General features: G+C 37.4%; 4 protein-coding genes across 8 annotated transcripts; 1 reads left to right on the top strand and 3 right to left on the bottom strand.

Moving 5' to 3' along the window:
- Positions 1–292: 292 nt before the first annotated feature.
- On the bottom strand, positions 293–5,696 carry syt5a (synaptotagmin Va). Of its 2 annotated transcripts, XM_077735355.1 has the most exons (10): positions 5,549–5,696; positions 3,903–4,063; positions 3,361–3,375; positions 2,741–2,922; positions 2,564–2,650; positions 2,325–2,492; positions 2,082–2,249; positions 1,878–1,995; positions 1,580–1,713; positions 293–1,502 (listed from the first exon to the last, which is right to left on the bottom strand). In XM_077735355.1, the coding sequence occupies exons 1-10, from the start codon at positions 5,677–5,679 to the stop codon at positions 1,293–1,295; spliced, it is 1,374 nt and encodes a 457-aa protein (XP_077591481.1). In that variant the 5' UTR covers positions 5,680–5,696; the 3' UTR covers positions 293–1,292. The 2 variants fall into 2 exon arrangements, with proteins under 2 accessions (XP_077591481.1, XP_077591482.1); XM_077735356.1 differs by lacking the exon at positions 3,361–3,375.
- Positions 5,697–6,266: 570 nt separating this feature from the next.
- LOC144209130 (ferritin, middle subunit) lies at positions 6,267–7,657 on the bottom strand. The gene is made up of 4 exons (XM_077735357.1): positions 7,355–7,657; positions 6,929–7,075; positions 6,734–6,859; positions 6,267–6,625 (listed from the first exon to the last, which is right to left on the bottom strand). The coding sequence occupies exons 1-4, from the start codon at positions 7,454–7,456 to the stop codon at positions 6,470–6,472; spliced, it is 531 nt and encodes a 176-aa protein (XP_077591483.1). The 5' UTR covers positions 7,457–7,657; the 3' UTR covers positions 6,267–6,469.
- A 740-nt stretch (positions 7,658–8,397) lies between these two features.
- aldh16a1 (aldehyde dehydrogenase 16 family, member A1) lies at positions 8,398–17,202 on the bottom strand. Its single transcript, XM_077735359.1, has 17 exons — positions 16,900–17,202; positions 16,289–16,388; positions 15,369–15,498; positions 15,102–15,259; positions 14,896–14,973; positions 14,232–14,419; positions 13,985–14,143; positions 13,750–13,908; positions 13,038–13,191; positions 12,857–12,932; positions 12,435–12,540; positions 12,230–12,354; positions 11,808–11,978; positions 10,855–11,059; positions 10,548–10,733; positions 9,904–10,029; positions 8,398–9,698 (listed from the first exon to the last, which is right to left on the bottom strand). Exons 1-17 carry the CDS (start codon positions 16,984–16,986, stop codon positions 9,528–9,530), a joined length of 2,379 nt encoding a protein of 792 aa, XP_077591485.1. The 5' UTR covers positions 16,987–17,202; the 3' UTR covers positions 8,398–9,527.
- A 76-nt stretch (positions 17,203–17,278) lies between these two features.
- LOC144209127 (histone acetyltransferase KAT7-like) lies at positions 17,279–27,849 on the top strand. Of its 4 annotated transcripts, XM_077735351.1 has the most exons (16): positions 17,279–17,611; positions 18,851–18,995; positions 19,131–19,304; positions 20,336–20,617; positions 20,707–20,789; positions 21,248–21,328; positions 21,930–22,028; positions 22,106–22,216; positions 22,335–22,385; positions 23,100–23,291; positions 23,547–23,636; positions 23,951–24,091; positions 24,586–24,679; positions 24,759–24,905; positions 25,081–25,187; positions 25,473–27,849. In XM_077735351.1, the coding sequence occupies exons 1-16, from the start codon at positions 17,597–17,599 to the stop codon at positions 25,569–25,571; spliced, it is 1,911 nt and encodes a 636-aa protein (XP_077591477.1). In that variant the 5' UTR covers positions 17,279–17,596; the 3' UTR covers positions 25,572–27,849. The 4 variants fall into 4 exon arrangements, with proteins under 4 accessions (XP_077591477.1, XP_077591479.1, XP_077591480.1 ...); XM_077735353.1 differs by lacking the exon at positions 22,335–22,385 and having other exon boundaries at positions 17,281–17,611; XM_077735354.1 differs by lacking the exons at positions 17,279–17,611; positions 22,335–22,385 and adding an exon at positions 18,315–18,746 and having other exon boundaries at positions 22,106–22,195.
- The last annotated feature ends 48 nt before the right edge of the window (positions 27,850–27,897 follow it).

Below are 27,897 nucleotides of genomic sequence, written 5' to 3'. Positions count from 1 at the left end.
CAACCTCTTTAATTCCCATCTCATGTTTGGTCAACTGCGTGACACAAGGACTAGAGACGGCACTCAGTTAATCCAGTCTTTAGCTCCTTGCAACACCCTACTGCAGACAACAAGACAGTAAAACCCTTGGAAATTGTCATTTTTAAATCATTGGCTGCCATATCCTACTCTACCAGAGCATAGTCATTTAAATTCACAGCAGAATGATGAAAGAAATATGTGTTTGGACGTCTTTCGTTAACGACACCGAAAGATTTAAAGAGAACCTGACAGAGATAGAGACATCTGTTACTGGATTTGTTTGAAATATTAATTTCTTCTGATTTTTTATTCACATTTACATCATATTAAACACAGACAAACACACAATCAAAAACTAAACATGCTGGTTAAACATTAGGGAAGTCATACCTAATACAAAGATATCTTTAACTCTTTGAAGGGCAAGTAACTATTTTGATCATTATTATCACAATAATATTATTGGATTTTTTAACATTGTTTTAGGTAATAAAAAAAATACTATTTAGTACAACTTCAATGCCATTTTTGGAGAATTGCAAGTGGATGCTTCTTCCTGCAGGTTAGTTAACCCACTTGGCCCACATTCTGCTGATTTTGCTGCATTTAAGCATCACTTCTTTTGTGTTAGATTACTTCAGTTGCAGGTTACTGTTTAATTTGGGTGCTTACTTTTGATTTAGATTATTTTCTGCTGCCTTTCTGTTCATTTTAGTCACTTCCTGGTGACTTTGGGACATTTCCTTGAATTTGCTGTTGATTTAGGGGGCACTCCTAGTGGATTTACTGTTAATTTATGCCACTTGCTGTATTTGGGGTCATTTACAGGTGAATTTTCCTCATTCGTAATCAGTTCTTATTGATTTCGGGAGATTTCCTTGTGAAATAAACTTTCATTACGGCACCCAAATTACACTAAAATTGCATTTTCTTTTTTGAATAAAAAATTTAAATAATTGTATTTAACGAGTACCACTAAAAAGTGTCAATGCACGTCTTCAAAACAGACTACATAATTAAAAATATACTTCACAATATGAAACTGACACTCAGTGGAACATTCTTCCTTATAATGAGGCATGGTGTAATTACAAAAACATGGATATTGTCTATATCAGCCATTTCAGCGCATTTTCCCTACACTGAAATGCCACTTAAAGAGTAAAAAGGTTCAACTGGATTGAATCTTTATGCAAGCCACTGCACATGAATGAGTCAGTGTCAATTTGCAGGGCATATGATAATTGGAGATTTCAGTTCACCTTGTTAGTTTAGCGAATGGGAGCCTTGAGAGCAGCATCGACCTCTTCCTCTGGTTGCAGTACGTGCCACTGAGCTACCGGACGTCGCGGATTGGCTAACATGTCAGACCAGTGGCGTAGACCGACACCTGAGGCACCGTAACCGATCCAGCACTTGCCGATGGGGTCGTTACTTCCTAGTTTGTCGTAGTCGTACACTGTGATGATCACCTGAACTTTCTGTAGCATTGAACAAAAATACTATAAGTGCTGAAATAGAACACATTATGACAGAATAACATAAAGTATTTGCCCACCTGAATCTGAGAGAAGGGAATCTCAAAGCTAAAGCTCTCATTGAAGTATGGATTTAGTGTGTTTTGTTTCACTGACGTCTTCTTCTTCTTCAGGCGCTTTCCATTGTGCTGCAACACCACTTTCACAAAGGGATCTGGAACAGGGGGATGGATAAAATGGGACAATCGTTGGTTTTGGTCATTAACAACAAGACTATGTGCATCTGCAGTACTTTTTTGGATATTTTGGAAAATATAAAACTATGTTATTAATATGTATATATCTTCATAATGTTTTGCGTGTGAAATTGGCTCTAACCAGACAAGCCGCCAACATCCATCTTTTTCAAGTTCTTCGCTTCCATGATGTTCACGGTTAACTTGCCAGCTGTGGGGACGTAGCGGAGCGAAATGCAGATGTCTCCTAGCTTCTCTTGCTTTACATGAATAAAGAAAAATACAACAACATGAAAAAGATTAGGCTACACTTCTAGCCAAAACAAGAAAATGCAAAAAAACTCACCTCCTCTTTTTCTCCTCCAATTAAATCTTTCCATTCGTGTATGGGTTGCGCGAGGTCCACACTGTTCATGGGAATTTTGATCTCACCAATGACATCATGTTTGCCAAAGCGGTCAAAGTCAAAAACTTGAAGCACCAGTGTCTGACCACCCAATTCTGTGTAAGGTACCTGTAAGGGTGAGTAGAAAAGTTGAAGTATATGAACAATTTGAAACGCTGAATTTTTTCATCTTGCGTGCCACACCTTGAAGATGAAGGTCTCATTAAAAACAGGACAGAGGTTCTTTCTCTGGACTTTGGTCTCAAACTTTTTCTTTTTGTCTGGCAGCATGTATACTTTAACGTACGGGTCTGAAGTTCCACCCATGTCCATTGCTGCCAAATCCTGAGCCTGCAGGATGCCTACTATCAGCTAATAGGAACAAAAGAAACATTATATTAGACAAGTGTAGAAATGTGATTGAAGATATAGGGGTAGAATACCTGATTATCAGTGAAATTATAGTCCAACGTGTACTCCAATTTGCCAAAGTTTTCTTTCTCCTCCTCTTCTTTTCCTTCTTCTCCTTCCTAGAAGAACAAATGGGATCTACAGTAAGTATGGAGGAACAACACAAAAGCAAAAAATATTTTTTTATTTGAGTTATCGTCGTTTTACACCTTCTTTTCTTCTCCATCCTCTCCATCCTTGTCCTTCTTCTTGCGTCCTCGACCAGCTTTTCTTTCTCTAACCTTCTTGGTCTTCTTACCTTTGTTGAAGCACTTTTTGTAGATGCAAAATCCCATGCAGGCAATGAGGGTGAGGACAACCACCACAATGGCACCAACTGCCCACATGGGCACTTGAAAAAGATCATCAGAAGATGCATGTTAAGCCCCATCTAGTTAACTCCATTTTTTTCCCAAAAACCCTGGCATTGGAACAATATCGGCATCAACTGATACAGTATGTCAAGGTTGTTGTAAGTAAGTATGTAAATAAGTATTATTGCAACCTCAATATATCTATTAGCCAAAGGGACACAATGTCACAAGAAATTTTAATTTTAATGATCTGTATTCAGGAACTGAGTCATGAGCAAACTAACCTGTCACCATTAATTACTCGAAAACCAACTTTCTACTATGTAATTTACTAAAGCTGACACCAACAGTTATATACTAGCATGTGTGTTGTAAATATAGATGAATTAAAAATATTGACTACTATTGCACTACTATTCTACCATTGGCTTTTTGCCACATTCTACCAACTAATATGGATTTGAACTGATACTTACAATTGAGTTTATGGTCTGTGTAGAAAGAGTGAGAAAGAAACAAGAGACAAACAAATGGGCAATGATATGACTTAAAATGGCTGAATGGTAAATCGGGTGTTCAATGCATCAATTGTGAGGTTGGGTCCTTGAAAAGTAGCTCTAGGAGCAAAAAAGCTTGAGGACCCCAGATATTTAAAAAAATGTAACAAGTAGTGAAAAGGCAAGAAAATTGATGAAAACAAAAGATAGAGAATGAATTCTGCCTTTAGAAAGACAATAATCCTCAGTTTCAACTGAATCACGGAGAGAAAATTAACATGTTAACACTTTCAGCACCATGGACAACGCTCAAAGTCCAATAATGTCTCCTTTCAGCCATCTGCTGTGAATTTAAATGAGCTTTTCACTTCTAGATGTCCGAGTACTCAAAATGCACGACAAAAATATAATTGTATCTATCATACATTTTCTAAATATCATCTTTGTGTCAAGTACATGGAGCATGAATAAAAAAACACAAATACTTCATTACTTTAGATACAATATTTGTGTTTACTTACTGGGCAAGTGAGTGAGTTCATTGAAAAACTTGTTCTTCATGCTTGCAAACTGATGGTTAGAATGATGTGAGGGAGGTGGGGGTGCCGGGGGCTCCTTGCTTTCCTCCTCCGCTGCCCTGCGGACTCGTGTGCCCACCATGTTGAGCAATCGCATCATTGCTCTGCGGAAATACACTTTGTTTTAGATGAGTCCTGCTGAAATATTACTCTCATATTGAAAGCATTTGCATATGAAGCAATGACTTCACATGCAACATTATTGTTCAAGTTTCAACAAATAATAAAAACCCCAAAGGTTCATGATTTAACATCAATCCAAAATATTCAGTGTGAATTCCATAAATTTAGGCAATACAGCAGTCAATAACGAGTTAAAGTAGATGTCCCTGCGTTTCACTCTGTGGTATTGTAACAAGATTAAGTCGCCAAGGTAATCCCAAAATCCCAGGGTTTAAACAAATTAAGCACAGTTTTTCCCTTCCATCTCCGAGTCTCCTCCCCTTTTGGATGCTTCTCTCTCGACCTCCCAGTAATCCTTCTACCCCGTGACCAATCACATCGTGGCAATGAGACTGGCCTCATCACTTACAAGTCAAATTTGTTTCATGACATCTGGCCCATTTTATCTCCTGCAACTGCATAAACAGATTATTGGACTGTGTGCGCTTGTGTGCATGTGTGTGAGTGTGTGTATGAGGATTCCATGACTTTTCAATTCATTTTTAAAGCAGAAATTATACAATTTGTGATGTAGTGATAGTAGTGATTCTCAAAATGTAGTATGTGTACCACAAGCAGTACTCGGCCCTAGCTGGTAGCAAGCAAAAGAATGTAATTATAACAGCTATGTAGAATATTTAACTCTTATGCTGCCGTTGACAATCATATATGTCAAATCATGTGTCTATTTTTAGCTTTCCGCTGTGAATTAAAATGGCTTTGTCACCAGTAGACAGACGTTCAATCCATTTGAATGGGGAGGATGGAAGTGAATGAACATGCCTTTAAATGGATAGGACGTCAATCACTGTCAGTGGCAGTCAATGACTTAACATAAAATACCATTGGATTATAAGCAATCAATGCAGACTGTTTCATTTTCTTATTAAAAAAAACGTGTAAAGGATATATATTTTTGACATTTCAAGTACAGGCAACTGAATGCATAGTTTAAGACAGGAGTGGGCAACTCTAGTCCTCGGGAGCCCCTCTCTAGTCTGTTTTCCATGTCTCCTTCCACCAACACACATGAATCAAATAATCAGGATCAGTATAAAGCTTCTCAACGGCTCACCGATGAGTTGATGATTTGACTCAGGTGTGGTAGAGGAGGGAGATATGAAAAATAGACTGGATTGCACTCTCATAGACCAGATTTGGCCACCCCTGGTTTAAGACATTTACAATTAAGTGCAACTTTTCTTCGACTTAATTTAAGTTTGAAATTGTCCAAAATATTCTAGTGGCTTCTAATGATAAATACAGGTTGCAATGAACACTTAGGCCTATATTTTGCTATTTTAATGTTTATTATTGTGGTATTTAGACAATACTTTTTAAACATTGGAAATAAAATAAAAAAATACTTTGCAGTACTATATTTCCTATGGGTTGTGGTTGTATGAATGCAGTGCAAAATGACTTACCTTTCTTTTCTCAGTTCTTTCAAGATTAATGGTATAATGCATCCATATGTATTGAGCTCCAACCCAACAATGTTGACTAAAGAGATGTCCCACAACTCTCTGTCCCTCCCCTTCTCTTTTAATCTCCCCATTATCCCTCACTGCCAACTATACTTACTGGCCACACTGAACAACACATTTGGTTTTAAGGCTCCAATTTAGTGTCATGCTTCTCAAATTAAGACAAGAGATGGTATATATCAATTCAAGACTGAGCTGTAAAATGCAAAGATTTAAGAGGGGAAAAAACAATTCAAGCCATTTTTTGTTTTCATGCACAATACAGAAGTGTTAATGTTTAGGCTAGTGATTTGTATGATATACATATTGGCATACCAAGAGTTTTAGGCTGAATTTGAGTAGTCCATCCTATTCAAATTAGTTTTATAGTGTGATGTTGTAGTTTTCCCCTGATTGCCTTATAGGCCATGCTCACACAATTAGCAGGGAAGTCAATTTACAGCTACAACTCCAAGGAATACAGGAGCAAGTCTGCATTTGTACTTTCAGAGTCATGAATACATTCATATTCCAGACCAGCTGACTCCAGCAATGCATTTTGTACTAGGCCAAATCATAACAGAAAAAGTAATTGGTGATCAGAAACCAATAAAGTATGTTCCAAACCTTATTTTGTATATGACAAGGTACAGGATTAAAATAGACCAAAAGCCTCAAGTCCAGCTCAAGTGTTTATTCAGTGTTTCTAATAGCCACAAATATGCATTTGGTAGCAATGTACTTTTCAGTATTTTAAACCACAAGACATGGTAAATTAATTATGTTAACCAGATAAGGCAGTTGGTGAAGTAACTTAAGTGAATGCCTGCGGCCATTTGGATTAGTATGAAGGGCCTCTCAAAAAAAGGTGGCTATTTGCATTTAGCTCTTGCCACCCAGAGTATGCTTGTCAAACAGGTATTCAGCCATCTTGTCGGTCTGGGCATTCATGCGGCTCAGGTTGCTGATGTAGTCGCCCAACTTCTTAATGGACTCTACCTGCTCGTTCAAGTAGTTGCTCTCCAAGAAATCGCACAGCTATGGACACCAAAAGGACAGGAAACAATCAAGTCAGTTACCCGAGAGAGGACAAAAAGCCCATCCCAGACATCTAAAATCCAATGAATCGCCTCCTTAAACTCTTACATGGGGGTCATTGTGTTCAGAAGCCAGCCTGTGCACTTCCAAGATTGCCTGGTTGACATTTTTCTCCAACTGAAGGGCACACTGCATAGCCTCAAGACCACTGCCCCATTCATCCTTCTCTGGTTTCTACAAGATAAAGCAGCAGTTAATAAAACAAACCACAGCACATGACAAGAGTTTGTGAGATACACATACTTTGACATCCTGGAGGAAGATACGTCCACCTCTTTTGTTCTGAAAGGAAAGCAGCTTCTCAGCATGCTCCCTCTCTTCCTCACTGTTCTCCTTGAAGAAATGGGCAAAGCCTGGCAGGGCTACATCGTCCCGTGAGAAGTAATAGGCCTAGTGATGAAATAAAAAAAACATATGCACGTAAAAAAAGGGAAATATGAATATACAGGAGAAGTAAAAGAATACTAGAAAATACAAAGATAGGTCCGACTAATCATGCAAAACAAATAGCCCCGAAAAAAAATGGCTGACAAGTGATAACGCACAACAAAATCGAAATGAAGGATATCCAAGTAGTTTTGTTGGTCATGTTTTGGAATGGTAGAAAATAAGCAATGGTCTAGAAAAGGGAACAACTTCTATTAAAATTGCGCAGATCGTTTCGCTTACCATTGAAGTGTAATTGTATGAAGCAAAAAGCTCCATGTTCACCATTCGGTTAATGGCGGCCTCGCAATCGCGATGGTAGTTTTGACGCACTTGAAACTCCATATTCGCTGGTGTATTCGGTCTTTTCTTACAAAAAAAAAAGAGTAGAAAAATAGATTTTTCGTTGAGGTATATGGTAGTCTAAGTACAATCTTACTGATCCAAAGTCAATCTATACTGGTCGAAGCAAAAGTTCCGTTCAATCACTGTTGAAGCAAGAACTTCTAGCCGTCTCCCTTGGGCAGGTTGTGAAGAATAACGGGGCCCGTGGTTTTTATACCACTACAGCAGGATATGGCGTCATTGGCAAATGTCACGTGAGGATGACTTTTCAGTCAGCCTGACTCAGCAAATCTCGAGAGACCATTCCCAGTATGTTTTCCATGTTTCCCTCCATCAAAACACCTGAATCGATTCAAATATTTGAGATTGGCATGAAGCTTCTGGACTGCTTGCGGATTAGTTGATCATTTGATTCAGGTGTGGTAGAGGAGGGAGATATGGAAAACTGGTGTAAAGTATAGTAAACTGTGTGAAACTGAAGGCAAATTCACCAAAAAGTTATTTAAATGATTCATTTTAAAAAATGTATATAGTTTTTTCCCCATTTTAACTTCATCCAATGTTTTATTTATAAGTCAAACGTAAATCAAGGGGTTACATTTTTTTCTCCCATTTTACATAACCTTTGGTACCAAACTGCAAAACATGCACATTTTTCTTGCTCAAGAAGTCTTTCTAATGAAATGACATTTTTATTACATCACTGCTTCATTATCCTACAATTGGAAGAAAAAAAAGATGTGGTGTTTATTTTGAGCAAAAGGCAAATAAGCCCCTAAAAAGTAATTTCCCTTAAGTCAATAAACAGCACATGACATCTACTGATAAAGTGGACTATTAACTGTTGCTCAATACCACATCTTAAGTGCTCTATTGGAGTCCCAAATAGTTCTTTGGGTGATATAAATATAGCTCAAGTGACAAATGAAGTTTCACATAGATGACAACTCAATCCATACTTTATTTTTTTGTTTCAATACCAATTTAAATTTGCTTTCAACTGTTTTAACCAGTGTTTTTATCACTTCTAAAACCTTCCACATTATTGATGGATTCAAAGGTTTACAACTGGCCTTTTAACAGTACACACAAAATGGACACTGGAATTACATAATTCCTGCTTTAAACGTTCCCAAAATGATAGTCATGAACACAAATGAATTGTCTGACATTTGTTGACTTAGTACATTGTAATACAAATATCCAGAATAGCTGACCCTGACTTAAAAATTTAGGACACAACACACCCTTCCTCATTTGATAACAAAATGTTGTACAGAAGTCAAGTCAAGATTTTGCTGTGTCACACTGTTTTCCTGACTCAGCATTTAAAACTGCAGATGACAAGGGGTCTTGTTTGGCAGGAAATTGACCTCAACGTCCATCCCACGAGACAAAGGCAAAAAGGGAAGAGAAAGTATTACACAAGATGCGAAAAGTTGATGAATCATGGTCACGGTGCTTAATTTGTCTTTTTTGGAAATCTCAAAAGTCTTGTGAAACAACAGTTGTTCAATTTATTGTTTCTTTTCTTACAATATTTAATTACTATATCTCTAACTCACAAAAGAGGAGGTTTGAATGACAAGTATTTAATTTTCTCTACTCAAGATGCTCAAAAGTATAATGTCAAGTCCATTGTGCTCATTGGGGGAAATAAAGACTAATTTCATATGTATGGTTTTTAATTATAATTTTTAAAAATAAATGACTGGCTTATTTAAAATGTAAAGTATACTTGGAAAAAAACTTCAAAGTTGCATGTATGTAGAAAACAATGTGGAATGCTTGACAATAAGCTAAATTATTAACACTTTGAGTGTCATGTTGGTCTTTTCACCTTTCTACTGTGGATTTGAATTAGTTTGTCACTATTATGTCAAATCCATTTGAACTGGGAGGGTTAACAGTGGAAAAACAAATATTCATCCGCTACCAGTTCAAAAGGATTTGCCAGAAAGGACATTCATTCTAGTTGTACTAAAATAGATGATATACAGTATGTGTGAAGTATAGCATAGTAAACCCACTAGCCAAAGTGTTTTTTTGTCATCTTATACACTTGTCTTTTTTATGCTGTAGGAATCCATACACTCTTCCACTGAACTGAATTCCTCCACCAATCTTCCAGTGCAGAGTTGTGCCAGTTTAGGGCTCTATGATTCCCATCCTTGTCTGTTTGGCAGAAGAGACGCAGTGTTTTCAGTGGGCTGGTACAGCTGTGCTGGAGGTATTGGCAACCCTGCAGCATAAAAAGCAAAATCACATGAGGTGTGTGACTTCACAATCCATACAACAATAAAATGCATTTTCTGGAGAAATTGGTGGGGAAGCTATTAAGATCTGTAAACTTCCTGTTGATTTGGGGCAATTGGAGCATTTTTCTGTCAAAAATAATGACATTTTGGGTGATTGTGTGCCCTCAAATGTGCTGGGGTAATGCTGACCTCATTATTGCCCCAGTACCAAATGGCCTTGATGACACTGTGGTTGGCCAAAGCCTTTGTCAACTGGTCCCTTTTTCCTGTAATGATGTTTACCAAGCCTGGTGGCAGATCTGCGGAAAGGAGCACCTAGCAAAAGAGCACAAGTTCAGTAAACTTCAATAGAAAACAGCATTAGAGAAAGTGACAAATGTACTGCATTTATGATGATACCAACATTTTGAGGTTATTGAGGCAATTCAAGGAAGTTTTCTCAAAAATGATGACCACCAATGAAGCTTTTCTTGCAGGTCAGAGTTGTCAATAGATAAATCAATAGCAGAAAATAATGGAAGTGGAATGTGCCATTGCAATTTAATGGGGCCATTGAATGAGTGTTTTTGTCATATTTCGGCAGAACTATGCGTTTGCCATAAAAACTAGTTGAAAACATTTGTGCTCCTTGATTTTATATGTGAATTTCCGAATCTAACAAATACGGCAGTAAATGTATATTTCGAAAATTTGACATTGCTAGTTGATATGGATTGGATGTCTAATAAGGAACAACTCATTCATAAGCACAGTAAAAGGATGAAAAGAGTCACATGGTTGTATGTTTATCTTCATGGCTTTGGAAGATTTATGAATAAGGTTGTCAGAATCACCTGAATAAATGACACAGCGGGCAGTGGACATTCCTGACTGGGTACCACAATGATGGCGTTTCCAGAGGCGAGGGCTGCTCCAAGAAGTGTTACCATGGCAAGGAGGGGTTGCTCTTTGGGAAGGACCACACCCACAACTCCCAGTGCTTCAGGGATAGCAAATCCAGAGCCAGACTGTGGTACGTGCTGAACGATATCAAACACATAACAGGGTTGCAAGTTGGAATCAGGAGAGAAACTGTCAATTTTACAGCTTTTTAGCCAGCATTGAAAAAAGTATGAATTTGTATAACATTAAAAGCTTTACCAGAGTTCTCCCATCCATCTTGTCACAGTATGCTGCCCAATCACTGAGCCTTTCGATGCTGAGATTCACCTCCATATGTGCATGGTCCACACGTAGGCCAGTATGAGCATTGATAGAAGTTGCTAATTCCACCCGTTTTCCTTCAAGACCTTTGGCCAGAGACTGAATGGACTGGGCACGTGCCATTGGACTCTTTTTCATCCAGCTAGAGAAACAGTCGCACAGTTAAATGAAAATATTTTCATAACCTATGGTATTTTAATCATTATCATTAACCATTATTTTGACCTTTTTATGAAATTATAGTCTATCAAATATTAATAAAATACAAATGAATAAAGAAAGAAATTCTCTTTTATTTTTTTACCTTTCTCTATCTTTTGTTCTTAACTTCTTAAAAAAAGCAAGGAGTGGGAAAAATCATAAATCAAATTTTTTGTAAAAAATCTAAAATTTAGGTCATATTTCTCAGCTCATACCTTTTGCCATTCATAAAAAAATATCTCACAGATTTGTTTTTGTTAAGTGGTGTGACCTGAAAAATGTCTCAAAGAAACTTATCTTAATAAAAGTCATTAGTCATTTTAATAGTCAACATCTCAAGTTATACATTAACTTGCAATAAACCCACACATCCATCTTTGTGATGCAACGTAGGTAATAACAAATGATGAGGTAATTTTGTTTTTGTACACATTAACCTTCCCCATTTAAGAGTCAGCTTGTTAAATACAATACAAATGAGAATGAGAGAGAGTGAGAAATCAGATCACCAAGACCTAAATGTGACTTTTACTTTTTGGATTCAAAAAATTCAAACATGTATGTATATATATTCGATGAATTTAAGATGCAACTGTATGTGAAACGCATTGGCAGATGGATCACATGTGAACGTTCGCCAACATATTTCTGCTTGTGTTTGTTTGTTTAAGAATGTGCTGGTGCCTCACCCTGGCTGAACTTTGATAGCTGCTTCCACAGCATTCCTGACATCTTTCCGGCCTCCATTGGGACAGTAGCCTAACAAGTTACCGCCTCCCAGTGGATACAGCTCCATATTAGCACCAGACACCGATTTACACGCCTTGCCACCAATATAGTGCGTGTAGTACTTCAGAATACTGAGTGAAAAAGACAATACAATATCATAAATACATGTGCGATTTGATATAATGCCAATGACTTTATTGATTGCTTTACAAAGGGTTAAAATTGTTCTATGCTTTCTGTCTTTTGCTCTTATTTTCTCCTTTAAAAAGTAGAATGAAGACAAATCTTGGGGAAAAAGTACATTAAATTTTTGCTTGAAAAAAAAAACTTTTTTCCCCATCTAGGCCTAATATTAATGAGAACAAAATGTAGCAAAACATACCTGGCATTTTCATCCGGAATCATAACTTGGGATGTGTCAGATCCAAAGTTCGCGTAATCCAGAGCAACGGGTAATGTACGAGAAAGAACAGGGTAAGAGGATGGCCGTAGAAACTGATACAGCCCCTGAGCGAAAGAAGAGACCACAGAATTATTTAGGCTTCAAATATCTTAATGATGTAGTACATATGACTAACTGAACCAACCTCCTGGCCTCCATCGGTACATGTGCCGCTGTCTTTGTGACCAGAAGCAGGCAGACAGGGATCAGATAAAGGGTGCGAGTTCACCCACACTGAGCCAACAGACAAACTAGAAAGGTATAGAAATATGAAAATCATAAAGAAGTATTAACTCTTTCAGCACCATTGAAGATGATGGATAGCGGGCCGAAACTGTAGCTTCACGTTTTTGGAAGAAAAAAAAAATTGAATACTATACTACAGAGTACTCACTTGAATGTAACAAATAAAGATGGAAATGTGACCCTGCTCAATACTAATGATGTCACTTTAGTGCCAAATCAGGTATGTTTTTTCCATTTAAAGAGCATAAATGGTTATAAAAATAAGACAAGTATCCTCTGTGTTGGTAAGATAGGGAGGAAAATGTGTGTGTAAATATGTGCCTCTTAGATGTTTCCAATGCCAAAGTGAGGTCTTCAGTCCAGATACAAGCTGCTTGCCCGTGTGGACTATGATTCCCTGTGCAGAACACAGAACACTATTGTAATTCAAGTGGGAATTTTCTCATGAAATCTTACGTTAAAGGTTTTTTTTTAATACATCTACACAAAAAGGCATATTTACCCAAAGTCACTGCTTCCGTATTACTTCTGAAAGTCATTAGAGGAAGAAGTGGGCCAGGGGAGGGCGAGACCACACATTGCAAAGAAGGGGCGGCTCCACAGAGGACTGTAGGAGGATACTGTGCACCACAGGGGACAGCACAGGACTGCACCAACTGGATGTATAAGAACAAAACTGAGTCATTAAGTCTTAAGTGTGCCCATCATAGACCAGTCATTTAACTCATTCACACCCTTTGACGCCACTATATGTCCAATCCATTTATTGTTGAATGTCCGAACCATTCACACTTACCACAGATTGGACATCTAGTACTCTCTCAATAGTACCAAAACAAAAGGGGATTAAGTTAATGGAAGACAGTTTGCGTTCGCACCTGCTCCAAAAAGGAAAATATTTGTGCTTATAAAATAATATGTAATAATATTTTTTAATAAAAATACAGTTATTTATAGCTCATATTAATTGAAACCTATCAATTGTTTATCAAATGTTATTAATGACCCAAAATGTGAAGTCTGCATATCATAACATCAGTTCTGAATGGGTTTACATATAAATTATCCAAAATAATACTTGCCCTATACAGGGTTGAACTAGCCACATGCATCATTAGTGTTGGTTTTCAGTTTCAATCATTGGAATAGGGATGTTCATTAAATTTGCAGTAATTCAAAGTTTTACTTGGCTAAATGAATGTTTTCCAACTAACCGTGACCCCTTTGCTTTGTGCATCTTGCACTGCGGTATCCACAAGCAGCCTAGCCCCATCACTGGGAAGCGCTACACACTTCAAGCCTGCCATTCGCAGCCTTAGACGGGCCACCACGCTGTCGTGCACGCTCTCCTGCACACACAACACCCAGTGCACCTGCAGGAGATAAAAAGAAATGATTGTTAGAACACCATCCATCCAAAAGTGAATTTAGAGGAGCTACTTGACTCACTGCTTTATTCTTCATGAACGCAGTCTCTATCACATCATCAATGGCACTGTCAATGTCAGCAGACTCAAAAATGATGATAGGACACGTGGGGCCAATGTTTGGGGTGACAGATACTGGAACTCCCATTCCTGCTGTAGCTTTACAGAGCTTGACACCATCCTAAAAAGGTTGAAGGGGGAAAAAAAACATATTTGGGTAATTTAGGTATCGTCAATGGTGTGTGGCTTACTTATTCATATAAGCCCACCTGCTTGTTGCCGCTATAGGTGACAAAGCTAATGGCGGGGTTCTGGGCAACATCAGTAGCCAGTGACATGTCAGGGCCAGTTAATACATTGAGAACCCCATCAGGAAAGCCGCAGGTCATAAAAAGCTGAGCCAATAAAAGTACCGGAGGGGCGCTGCTTTGACCAGGGACAACGATGACAGAGTTGCCTAAGAAGGAAAATAATTTATTAGTAACTTAAATGCTATGCATTTGAATTTATTGCAAAAGGATTAAAACAAAAGCCACATGATTAAAAATCCATCATCATTAATGACACTGAAATACTTAAATTGCCATATTTTTCTGATTATCAGAACCTGAGCACAAGTTACACTAGCAAAGGAATACACAATGAAAGAAAAAAATATAAGTCGCACTGGAGTATTAACTTTTAAACCACATTATATGTTGAAGTACTAGTAAAATAGGGAATTGTTAATATAACATTTAATATAAATTGTTAATATATTTTTTTTACAACATTAGCCTAAAAAGCACAACAAAATCAGCTGTTGGCAGTCAGATTGAAAAACATAACAGATACAAGTCTTACATATGAGTCACAGCCTCAGCCAAAAAAAAGAAAAGTAGTGTGATTAATACCCTGAAGAATACAATATGTATTATGAAAAGAATTGTTTACCCATGGCTATTGCTGGTAAGATTTTGAGCATCAGAGAATAGAATGTGCAGTCATCAGAAACAACTACTAAAACCACACCTGTAAAAAGTAAGACAAAAGTAGAAAACAGTCAAATAACTTGATAATCTAATACTTTAATGAGTGTGCTATGAAATTAAGATGGTTAAAATTTGCAAGAAATTACCCAATTGGTGGAATTCACTCACCGAGCGGTGACCAGTTTCCAATGAGAGTGTCTCTGAGCTGAGCCCAGCCGGTGTAGTACTGCAACATTCTGAGGATAGTAGAAGAGGAGCAGGGCACCTGACAGAGGTCACATAGCTCACTCAGACACTGGCCGTGCTGCCCGAGAATGCTGGCTAATCTGAGGACATGAATAAGTGGACTGAAAAGAGCAGCAAACTTGCACCAATTTTCGCAGATTCTATCTTTTCTTAAAGCGGTTTGAAATTCCCTTTGTGAATTCAGAGTACCTGAGCAGAATTTTGGATCTCAGGTAACAGGAATGAGACGAGCTCCAAGACTCGAAGCCTCTCGTGGCAGAGGATGCACATTGGGAAATATCATCTTCCAGGGCACACAGTGTGCTACACACAACAACACCTAGACAAGAGTCAGAAAAATATTTCTTGGTAAACAACTTTTTAGTGGTAAACAAATTTTAGGCCACACGTTGAATTCACTGGCGGTCACATCTCCCTGTTTAAGTGAATAGGGAGTCTATAGTTGTCATTGTCAAGATATCATTTATTATTATTATTATTTTAAATGTATTTCTTGGTGAAGGTGAATGGAAAGAAAAAAACTCCTATTTTCTTTACTTTTTATGGATGAATTTTAAAATTAATTATTAAATTGTGTTTTAAAAAAGATTAAACACTAAATGTTTTTTTATTGTTTTTTTTTTAATTCAGGACAAAATACAATTTGTAAAAATCATTGTTATTAATATAATTTTTTTAGTTATCGACTTTATGTTAGATGGCCTCATTGCCAGGGTGTATTTCTATTTAAAGTTACGTATTTTAATCTTGTCTTAGTGAAATTATTTAGAATATAATAATAAAATATGTAGTATTTTATTTATTTATTAAAAAATATATTATTTTAATCATTATTAATATAATTATGCTGGAATCACACCATGTCCTAAATGTGTCAACAAAAAAGTGCTTCCATACAATAAAGGAGTGGGTTAAATTTGTCTTTAGATGAGGTTTTTTTCCTCCTTTGCTTTTTTTATCAGTTGATCTTTCAAGCACTGAGAGCAGAATGTGAAAACTTGGATTTGTTTTTCCTTGAATTTCCTGAAAATGCCATAAAAGCATTTTGTAGCCATTATCTAAGTTAAGTTGCAATAAACTGAGCTCTGCAGTGTTGAAGTAGACCTTACCTTTCGAGTCCATCAAGGAGCGAGTCTGTCTGTTTGGCGGATGGACGAATTTGCCATCAATAAATAGACCGAGAGTACGGGAATATTTATCCAGCCAAGCCTATAGGACAAGGGATAAAAAAAGAGTGGATACAAAAATCTAAACACCCTTATTCAAATGCAATACTTTTTTTCTGATTTTTTTTAATACCCACTGAGTAAATGCAATAGTGATTCAGATTTACTCATCTGATTAAAAAAAAAAAAGGAATCATGACATTCAAAGTCCATTTCACTTATAAAACAACTTGACTATAGACTGAGGACAAAGTACAAAATCTCCCACTTGCTTCAAGGCAAATGTTTTATGTCTAATTTGATGGCTAAAGTTTCTCATCCGTCTTGCTTTCCCATGACAATTCATTACAAGGTTATTTATTGTAAACTTCAGTCACATGTTTGCCTTGTGAGTTATAACCAAAGAGTTAATGAACTTCTCATGGGTCCAAGAGTCTAACATGGGCCTGCAGCACCCAAATAGACTAATAAAATAGAAATGAAAAGGCCATACGCATCAAAAAATAAAAGCACACGATCTCAGTTTTGGTTAAATTATACTGGGGGAAATATACCTGTGCAGTGGCAGTGTTAGAGGTTGCAGCTGGTCCATATTCCATGGTCTGAAAAATATCGTGCACAGTTGTGGTGGTTCCGGCCATAATAGTCGGGTTTTAACCTATGAGCAAACTACTACTATATATCTTGACTAGGAAAAAAAACTTTGGTAAAAATCGTGACAAAAGAAAAGAGTAAAAGCTGCAGAGAAAGGCCAAGAAGACGTCAAAGTTGGCAGCACTGCCTATAGATACAATGTATTTCGAGAGCTAGATGCGAAATGTTGGAGAGGGCGGCTTCAATAACCAATGGCCATCTCAAAGCAGTGATTGGCTCACGGCGCGCCAAATCACCCCTGATTAATTCCGTTTTCGACAGCAATCATTTGCACATGTACTGTTTTCATATTTTGTCAACATGTGTTGTTTAATAATAGTACACAATTTAATGAAAAGAAAGTAACAAAAATATACAAAATAAAACAATAATAAGTAATTTAAAGAGAAACAAAAAAACAACACATCTTGTTTCCAAACGGGAGCATTTAGTCAACGTACTGAGCGTGCGTCGTGAAAGGAAAAGCAGAAATAATGATAGGCGGTTTTCAGCTGACTTGGCTTGTAGTGAAAACGATAGGTCGGCTTCTCTTAAATCTTAATAATAAATCTGAAATACATTATTATTAACCTGACAACAATTGACTTTCGTAAGAAAATGCCCCGGAGAAAGGTAAGCCACCTTTTTGGTGCAAAACGGAATACAAAATGGGTACCATAACGTCATCGATTTTGCTACCCAAAATCCCAAAATTAACATTTAAGGTGTGGACTGTAAAGAATGAAATTAAACACACGGTTTGCCGCTGTTGATGTGCTTTGGTTGCAATGGTTAATTCGTTGGTTGACTTTCCTCATTGCTCACTAAGCAAATATTTATTTTCTGTTCGCATAAATGAGTTCCTCTATTTCAGCTAATAGGATAATATGGCGTTCTGATGTTTGAGTTGCAGTCGATTTGCAGTAAATGCGCTCTTGATAACCTTTGCTGCAGTAAATACGACAACTTTACGTTTAGTCGGAAGGGAAATGCTCTTTTTCGGTTTGAGGATGGAGCGAGGCGTCCATACCAAAACAACCCAGTGATTGGCCCAAATTCCAAATAGCATTACGCTAATTGGTCGCGATTTTTAAAGCTACACCTCCACTTTCCTCTCATTGGTCATATGCTAATGTGCCAATGTGCTTGTTATGAAGTTGTCAAAAAGTGTGCGTAATAGGGCTTTGGTATTGTGTGACGTCTCTCTGAATACTTAGTTTATTATGGGCTTATGAGTAATAATATGTAATATATAATAGTTTTAATCATGCTTTGAATCACGTGTTTTAATAAAATATTAAACTGACATATCATTAGGTATTCCTAGTTGATCTAACGAGAGCAGCAACAACTTTGTCGAGTTTGATTGGACATTTGGTGTTGTTGTTTTTAGTGTACCCCAAATGCCACATAATTATTTTAGTTATTGTTTAATAAATACATATTTAAGTGCATTTCGTGGTTGGATGAAACCAAAGAAAAATTATGTGACCACATCGGTCTTTATCCTGCTCCCACCCTGTTTTCCATTTGGAAGCCCTCATTCAATCAAATTGTCCATTTTTTCTTACTTTTTGTTCAATTTGGTGTGAACATCACGGTACCTGTCATTAACAAACACTCTGTTCACCTGTTTTGAGATTTTTAATGTCCGTATTTGAAGACTAGGTTGACGTGATTTATTTCTTGACAAATTTATTGCGTATAGATGTGGAAGAGGGAATGATATTCCTCCCCCAGGATGGGAGCTTTGTTGACTTACCCGATGGTAATAAAATATAAAAACATTATAACATTACCCGCTGAAGTCTGGCCATATTTATGTTGAAGTAGAAAAAAACAACAACCGTGTTGTTATTTCTGTGTGTGCAGAGGACCACCGGCAGCAGCTCGGATGGGACAGAGGACTCGGACTTCTCCGCCGATCTCGAACCCACTGAAGCTGTCGGAGGCGTGCAACGACGTAACAGCAAAAGACTGACGCGCACATCTCTGCGTCTCAGCCAAAATACACGAGGTAAATAAAATATTTGTATGTAAAAATTCACCAATAATTTGATTTGCAGGTTTTTCATATTTTTTTCACATCCCTATTTTTTAATCCTAAAACAAGTTGAACCTTTGACCTCATATCTACCTTTTTTTCCTCCAGAAAGCTCTAGCAGAGCAAGAAGCAGTTCTCCAGTACCAGTAGAAACATCCGTCTCTGCCTTTTCCTCCAGGCGCCGGATAACACGTAGCCAGCAGGGGGCGACAAAGACCAATGCTAAAAAATACCCACTCCGTCAGACCAAGCTGTCCGTCTCAGATACTGAGGTTAATAATGGTGAGTGTAACAAATACGTTGTTAAATGAAAAGCGCTAGATCCATTAGAAAATCTGTATTAGATGCATGAATCATTTCTTTATGTTTAATGTAGAATAAAATATTTTGGAGAAAATGGTATCCATAATTAGCTGGATAGGCTCATGCACACCCCCGCAACTCCTGTGAGGATAAGAGGTTTGGAAAATGAATTAATGAAATGTCTTGGAAATTAATGGGGATCTTGTGTTCCACCCCAATAAGGGTTTTGGTGCATTTATTAAAGCTAGGGATGAAATCTTGTTTTTATTCAAGTGTATATAAGCTGTGCAAAATGCCCAAGAACTGCAGAAAAAAATTCGAATAATGGAAATGTCACCCTGACTTTTTTCCACTTGCTCCTGTTATTGAAATTATATGGAACTCATCGTTTAATAACTTTAATATGTCTTTCTACCACTAAACAAAAAAAACTGTTTTAATGGTGACATCTATGTGGCTTGTGAGGTTATGTGAGAACAAGGACCACAGTGTTCTCTCATTTGCTAGCCAAGATCTCATAGCTCTGCAACTCTTGCACAGATATCAATCTTCACTTTGAGATTTTTCTACTGGATTTCAGGGGGTGATAAGTAAACCCTTATGCAACATACCAGTGAATTGTGAGCTTGTTTAAATAGTGCGAAGGGACCTTGGAATTTAATAATGAGCACTTTATTAAAAAGTACTTCAATAAAACAAGAAAAAAAAGTTTAATGTAATGATATTGTAAAATCATTAGCGCTCATTTGGTATGAATTGCACTATAAAATGCAAATAAGCTGTAACGTTATGTAGTGTTTGTGTAGCGTTGTGGTCATTGTTAAAAACGTAAATGACAGCCAAAGTGTTAATCATGTTTGTAATTAGTTTAAATGCTAATATAATATATAATTATCTTATGTCAATTGTCTTACTAGACATAACAAAAGAATCAGACTGATTAAATAATACCAATCATAATAGCAAATACATGCTATAACAATGTTGATTTGCCTTCATTAATTTTGTAGGCGTAAAGCATGCAGCAGACCATGATGAATCTCCTCCCCGCACACCGACCGGCAACGCGCCATCTTCAGAGTCAGACATTGAAACTACCAGCCCTGCGACTGACCGAGTCTCTTCCAGAAATGATGTAGTCGTTTCTCAAGAGGAGGACGAGCGCTTGGCAAAGGAGCTTTCGCTTAAAGAGGCGGCTGCTCACGACCTTTCCCACAGGCCCAAACGACGGCGCTTTCACGAAAGCTACAACTTTAACATGAAGTGTCCGACCCCTGGATGCAACTCACTGGGTACCATATTCTTTCTTTAAATGCCATCAGATCCACTTGTGATCCTTTAGTGTGGCAACAATAGCATACCCTTTTTTTATCTTGACTAGGTCACCTCACAGGGAGACACGAGAGACACTTCTCCATATCTGGGTGTCCTCTTTATCACAACCTTTCTGCTGATGAATGCAAGGTACATACATGGGTGTTCACACTTTTTTGCTCCAAGATCTACTTTTCAGTGAGCCAAACTCCCACAAGCTACCTTTTTCCCAGGCTCCTGACATGGCTCAGCAGTTATATATGTTGAAAGAGCTCCGATTAGACTCATTTGCAAGGTTTATTAACATGCATGGGAGCTGACATTGACATTCAGATGCATATTTCCCCCATAATTCATTGCTGGGGTTTCAGTACTACACTCGGCAGATCTTCCAAATCGGATGTCTCGCATTCTGCAACAAAAATGTCATCGGGACATCCCTAGTATACACAGAAACACAAAATTATGTATGACCAACCGTGTGACCTTTTTGCACATTGGAGTTGTCATATTGCAAATACTTCTCTAGAACATATACATGTGAGTGCAAGGTTTTGTGCTTCAGGGTTTGTTTGCCAGTTGTCTTCACACTGCCACTGTTTTGTCAGGGCAAGGTGTCAACTCGTGAGAAACAGGCCGACGAAAGGATGCCGTCTCATGACGAGAACAGACACGCGACAAGAAACCAGGTAAGGTATTGTTTCAAAAGTAAACTACGATTTTAACCAGTCACATTCATTTTGGAGGTCTAAGCTTGTTAATGACAAGTAATGAGTTATATGAAATTGAACAAAAAACAAAAAATGCCGTATAGATACCAGAAAAAAATGCAGGTTGAACATTAATCCCTTCTCATCTCATCTAATTTTCTGAACCGCGTTATCCTCATTAGGGTCGCCGGGGGAGCTGGATCATAAATATATATAAAGTGCAAAATAAGTCCCTTTTCCTGCTACCAAGCTCCCAAATACAATGTAATAGCTACCGAAAGCAACGCATTGTTTCTCATGAATAAATAACTGGATGCTAAATTTCCGTAATGGCATTACCTACATGATTTTTCATAATCATCTGCATTAAAAATAACTCAAAATTCTAACAGTTTTATCACCTAAGCTTATTTCCTGTCATATTATATTGGGATAAATAATGGACACTTATAGCTCAAACTGGCCATTAGAATAATAGTGTAATTTCTGCCTCACGGCTGTTTTGAGAGTTTGTGATGAAATCATCAACTGCATGTTATTATTTACCCTGTGTGAGATGGTCCGAACTGTGATGTGCCAGCCCCCAACAGATCGGCAGCTCCGCTACAAGGAGAAGGTGACCGAGCTGAGAAAGAAGCGGAACGCCAGCGTCAATACAGAAGAGAAGGACAAGTACATGGTTTGTGGATGAGAAGTTTTCTCGAGTCCTTTTAAATCGCAGGTTTTTTTTTAATCAATTCATGTCTTCATTGCTAGGATCATCGCCAAAGCCACGGGATGAGCCGGGAGCCCCTGCTGGAGAACATCACCAGCGACTATGACCTGGACTTGTTCAGGAAAGCGCAGGCACGTGCTTCGGAAGACCTTGTAAGAGAGAAAACTCATCATCAGCCTCCTCTTTCACTCTTCTCTCTTTGCGTTTGTTATGTGCCTCCCCCGCTTGTCCGCCCCCTTTCTGCCTACTTCCTCTTCTTTTCTCTTCCAGTCTGCACACCCCCCTCCTCTGCAGCCTCAGGAGGAGTCTGAAATATACTTGGTAGATGGAACAATCCCTTTCAGTTCTTCTGTCTGATGTTTCCCCCTTCTGTTCCATTGAGACCCATTCAAAAAATCACGTTATTAAACAGACATTAAATATGAATGTCTGACTTGGGGCTCAAATGGACACCTTCCGTTGCCCTTCTAGTGTTTGCGTCATTACAGTAATTGCTTTAATCAACTTTCATTCATCTTTTGAAAGAGATCCTGAACAAAAAGGACTCAGTTTGCCATGTATAGTATTTTTTAACAAACAATGGTAAAATATTAATTTATTGCCACATTAATAAATTCTAGTATTACGCTATTTTCCATAGTTTTCAGCATGTGTGCATAAGTCGCATAAACAAAAAAATGTGTTAATTCCTTAAAAAAAATTGCAAAAAATGGACACATTATTTGTAATCCATATCTTCCAGCCCTACTAAGCCCTGATAGAATTTACCACAGGTCACCAATTGGTTTGGGCTTGAGAGCCACTTTTTAGACTGATGTAAAGTGAAGAACACCATAAATTTAAAAAGTTGTACTCACCTCATCTTCATTGTGCTGCTGGGTGTCATGTACGCCTCATCTTTTCATTTTCCCTGTCTAATGGGACTCTTTTCCATTTTCTCTCCCCCTTATGCCCCTTTTGTCACCTTTTCTCTCCTCTTATCATTTCCTTTCACTACCCTTTTTCATCGTCACCCTCTTACCCTGGTCATTACAGGAGAAGCTCCGTCTGTCTGGCCAGGTGTCGGAAGGGAGCAACATGATAAAGATCATTGTGTTCGGACGCTACGAATTGGATACATGGTACCACTCACCGTACCCAGAGGAATATGCTCGCTTGGGGAGGCTGTACATGTGTGAATTTTGCCTTAAGTACATGAAGAGCCAGACCATCTTACGCCGACATATGGTTAGTTAGTTTTGTCCAGTTTTTGGTTCGAACCTCGTGTCATCTCTCAAATTTTCCATTCAAGCTGCTTGAATGATAATTTTTGAATGATTGAACTTATTAAAATGGCATGTTGTGACAGTGTAGATAGTTTATTTTAATCCAAAAATTGTATTGTTGATGTTGGCCACAATGAGCACTATGCATATAAATGTAGCCATACTGTACACTGCCAATGGAGGATAACGTGATGCTAATTTGTCCTTTTCACATTAGGCCAAGTGTGTTTGGAAACATCCTCCAGGTGATGAAATTTATCGAAAGGGCAACATATCTGTTTTTGAGGTTGATGGCAAGAAGAACAAGGTATGATAGCTATCTAAATGCAGAAAAAGATTAATAACCAAGCATGCACACACACTGTCCTATATACAATTTTGAGTGATCAATCAGCCTTGCAAACATATTTTTGGGATGTGGGAGCAAACCTAAAGAAAACCCACACAGTTACACAAGAACAAAAAGTTGGAAGTTCATCAGAACTGCGAGGCAGACATGCTAATCATTACTTCACCATGCCACCTAATAGCAAATTTTTATGATTATGTATTTGAACTATATTGTGGCAGGGGTTACAAAACATCATGCTATTTTTAATTATAGACTTTTTTTTCCTGCAGATTTACTGTCAGAACTTGTGTCTGCTGGCCAAACTCTTTCTAGACCACAAGACATTGTATTACGATGTTGAACCTTTCCTCTTTTATGTCATGACTGATGTTGACAACACAGGGTGCCATCTTGTGGGATATTTCTCCAAGGTAAGAAAAATACATAATCAAGGATTTCTAATTTATTTAATTAAATAAAATACTATTCTCTCCTCTTGGACTCCCTACAATTCAAACAAAATAAGGATTTTCCCCCACTTAGTAAAATAAATTCTACACATTATCAGATAATTGTCAAATTAAAATAACTATCACATTAACCCATTAACTGCCAGTGCAGATCATTGTATACCTATTTAATGAGTCTGTTGTGCTATTCAGTAAAAGACCATGTTATCATACTGGCTGTCATTGGCGGTAATGGATATCCTATTATTTGAACTGGGAAGATTGGCTCTGATTGAGTGACCACTGCCCACCCTTCCGTCCTAGTGCATGGTCATTGCCCGTCAATGGCACTGTAACATTATCATTGAGTGCCAGTCTAAATCATTTTGACATCTACCACAGTCAGTGACGGCCAATGTGTTAAATTTACTTCTGATGTGATTCCCATTTTTCACTAATATCTCCACTTTTTACAGGAAAAAAACTCTTTCCTAAACTATAATGTATCCTGCATTCTCACCATGCCACAGTACATGAGGCAGGGTTATGGCAAGATGCTAATAGACTTCAGTAAGTATTTTCTTCTACAGAACACAATTATGAATTTTAGTTTGTTCTACTCTGGTTTTTAATTATATTCTTCTCTCAGGTTACTTATTGTCGAAGGTGGAGGACAAAGTGGGTTCACCAGAGCGACCCCTATCCGATCTGGGCCTTATTAGCTATCGGAGTTACTGGAAGGAGGTCCTGCTGCGATACCTGAACAACTTTCAGGGGAAAGAAATCTCTATCAAAGGTCAGAATTGTTTTTCAAACCTGTGCAACCGTGAAAGATGCATTTAGAAAGGGCATCAATTAATGCTTACAAATTGATGCTTCCAAAACAAAATAAGATCGTGTCAAAATAATGTCAACCGCTATGCTTTTATAAATGTTGCACAAGCAAAATGTTCACCCTAAATGTCTGTCAGAGATCAGCCAGGAAACAGCAGTCAACCCAGTGGACATTGTCAGCACTCTGCAGTCACTCCAGATGCTGAAATACTGGAAAGGAAAACACTTAGTTTTAAAACGACAGGTAAGATTTCAATCTAATGATATAATAATAGTCAATGATTAACAAAATATGCAAAATACCATAATTAATAGTGAAATTAAAAACACAAGGACTAATACCAATGTTCATGTTCTTAAATGACTACAATTTCATTTGACAGTGATGTAGCAACACCATATCGACACTAATACAACCTGTGGAGTTGCGCACAAAATGTTCCAATTGAAAAACAAAAAAACTTGTTTGCAATCAAATAGCAAAAAAAAACATCTCAAGATGAATTTTTATTGAATTTCTCTTTCATAGGATCTTATTGATGACTGGAAAGCAAAGGAGCGCAAACGTGGAAATGGCAAAGCTATCGACCCCACAGCCTTGAAGTGGACAGCGCCTAAAGGGACGTAGAAGATTTTTTTATTTTCACACTCTCACTTAAAATCAGTCACATCCTCTTCAGCACATGGGCAAACAAACACGCACAAAATATTCACACTCTTACTGTTGTTCGAAAACCCTTCTAGCGACTTTTAACAAAGTCAGATATTATTCCACCTCTCACACTCATTGCAATTACAACAAACAATATATTTGTTGCCTCCTCGGCTTGTGCTTATTATTGTCCCTTATTAAGGTCTTTGGTTTTTCTCACTTAATGACTACCAGTCTGAATAAAAACATATGGGAAAATGCATCAGTTTCCGTGCGCCACCTAGATTTCCTGATTTCTCTGGGACACAACGTGCACTGCTATTGAAGGGTTAGTTTCCAAAATCCCCAAAATCTATGAGGGTTATTTGTATTTATTTACAAGTCTTAGACATTGTTTTGTCCTAGTAAGAAAATGCGTGGCCTCATTGTGAACATGTACAACAAAATGTAATAGTCTGCACCCAAAGAATAACATCACAACATCAATCTCTATTGAACATAATGGGTGGGCTTTTTTCTTCTTCCTCTTTAATTATTATTTTTCATCTTGGAGCACTTCAATTTCACTGTTGTTGTGAAAGCACAAAGCAGTTAGAAATAAAGAACATGTTCAATAACAGTAACCAAGAGCTAAAATCAGCCTAACTGAGCTTTGCCTGGAAAATACTTGAAAATTGTTAAGGTGAGGAAACAAATGACTCACCCAAAAATTGGCCGGATTTAGATAAAGAGAATGCAGATGCAGGAAGCATTAAGGAAATGAAATTAAAATAGCCAATTACGTTTATTTGCAGGTGCATTACAAACTAATGCTTCCTGAGTATTTAACCTGTCTTATCTCACTGTATGTTGTAGCTGCCTTTGGCCTTATTTGGAATTTTGGACTATTTTATTTTTAATTTAAGAAGGGACCTAGCTTTTTGAGTAATGTTCCTCTGTGTGGTCAACAGGGCATAGTTGAGGATTTTATTTCCCCCCTCAGAGTTCTCAATATTTAATAATTTTCTACCTCCTAGGTTTCACCACTGTATAAATGACGAAATATTACATATTAAGACTTTTTATCCTCTTTGTTACTCTGTGAAAATATTTTGTGTATAGCATTTTTTAATCGAGTTGTTGAATACATTTGTTTTATTTATGTTTTGAGAATGTAAAAATGCTTCCAAGTAAATTCAAATATTTATGTAAATATATTATAGTTACTATCATTTATAGCTACTCTATGGAAAAGTCATTTACATTTTTAGTTCATCTGTGACCATCAAAGATTTGATCTGCGTATCAGGTCCAAGTTCAATTCTTAAATAAGAAAATAATTAATAAAAACATACCTAGGTACCAATGATAATGCTGACGCCCAATCCATTTGAAGTGGGAGGGGTGGCAGTAAATAAAACAACTGTTTAACCGCCACATGATTGGATGTCAAAAGGACTGAAATAATTAATTTTTAATGAAGAAATACAGATATAAATCGTACAAATTTTAATAAATGATAATGAAATTAAAATGAACAAAAATACACTTTTGTTCAAATTCAGTTTCATTGTCATTGACAGTGGTGGATGTCCAATTCATTTGGACTGGGAGAATCTATTGTTAGGCTTTATTGTCCAGCCCTAAATTGTCAGTGTTACATCAATTCACCCTTTGGTATAATTCCTGAAATGTCTCTTTATTTTTTTTCTATATATTTAGTATTTTTGTCAGTTACACTGCACACATTCTCACTGCGTCTGGATGAATTTACAGTACACATTTGGACAATTTGGAAATACCTAGTTTTTGAGTTTTACTAAAAACTGACAAGCAAGTAAGTAGTCAGTAGAATATATATAGCTCAGATCTTCTGTTTGGAGGACCAAATGCTAAACTATGCTTACCTTTAGAAATGAAAAAGCACCTATACAGTAGTCGGTCATTGTTCTTTTTAGTATTATTGTTGTGTTGAGAACTGAATTTGTTTCTGTGCCTATGAATTAGTAACAATGGACATTTCGGTATTCAATGAGCCAATGATAGTTATGGACTAGAATCTTTAGAACAACTTTCTTTGGGCATGATTAAATCTTGATGGTACACCAGCAGCGACATAAATCCTGAATCTCCAAACTCTTTCTGGAGTATATTAACAACACAACGACGTGACAGTGAAACATAGCTTAGCATCAGATGTCTTGCTTGGTTGTGTTTTTGTCTGAGTGTCGGGCTGTTGCTTCCTTTTCAATAAAACATCAATGTTTCTGTGGAATGATGCCTATATTTAAGACTACCATGGCTGCGATGGCAGACGTCCGTC

The sequence above is a fragment of the Stigmatopora nigra genome, chromosome 15 (genome assembly GCF_051989575.1).
Source record: "Stigmatopora nigra isolate UIUO_SnigA chromosome 15, RoL_Snig_1.1, whole genome shotgun sequence".
Classification (NCBI taxonomy): domain Eukaryota; kingdom Metazoa; phylum Chordata; class Actinopteri; order Syngnathiformes; family Syngnathidae; genus Stigmatopora; species Stigmatopora nigra.
Note: the sequence above shows the minus strand (reverse complement) of the source record. Positions and strands in the feature narration are given on the sequence as shown.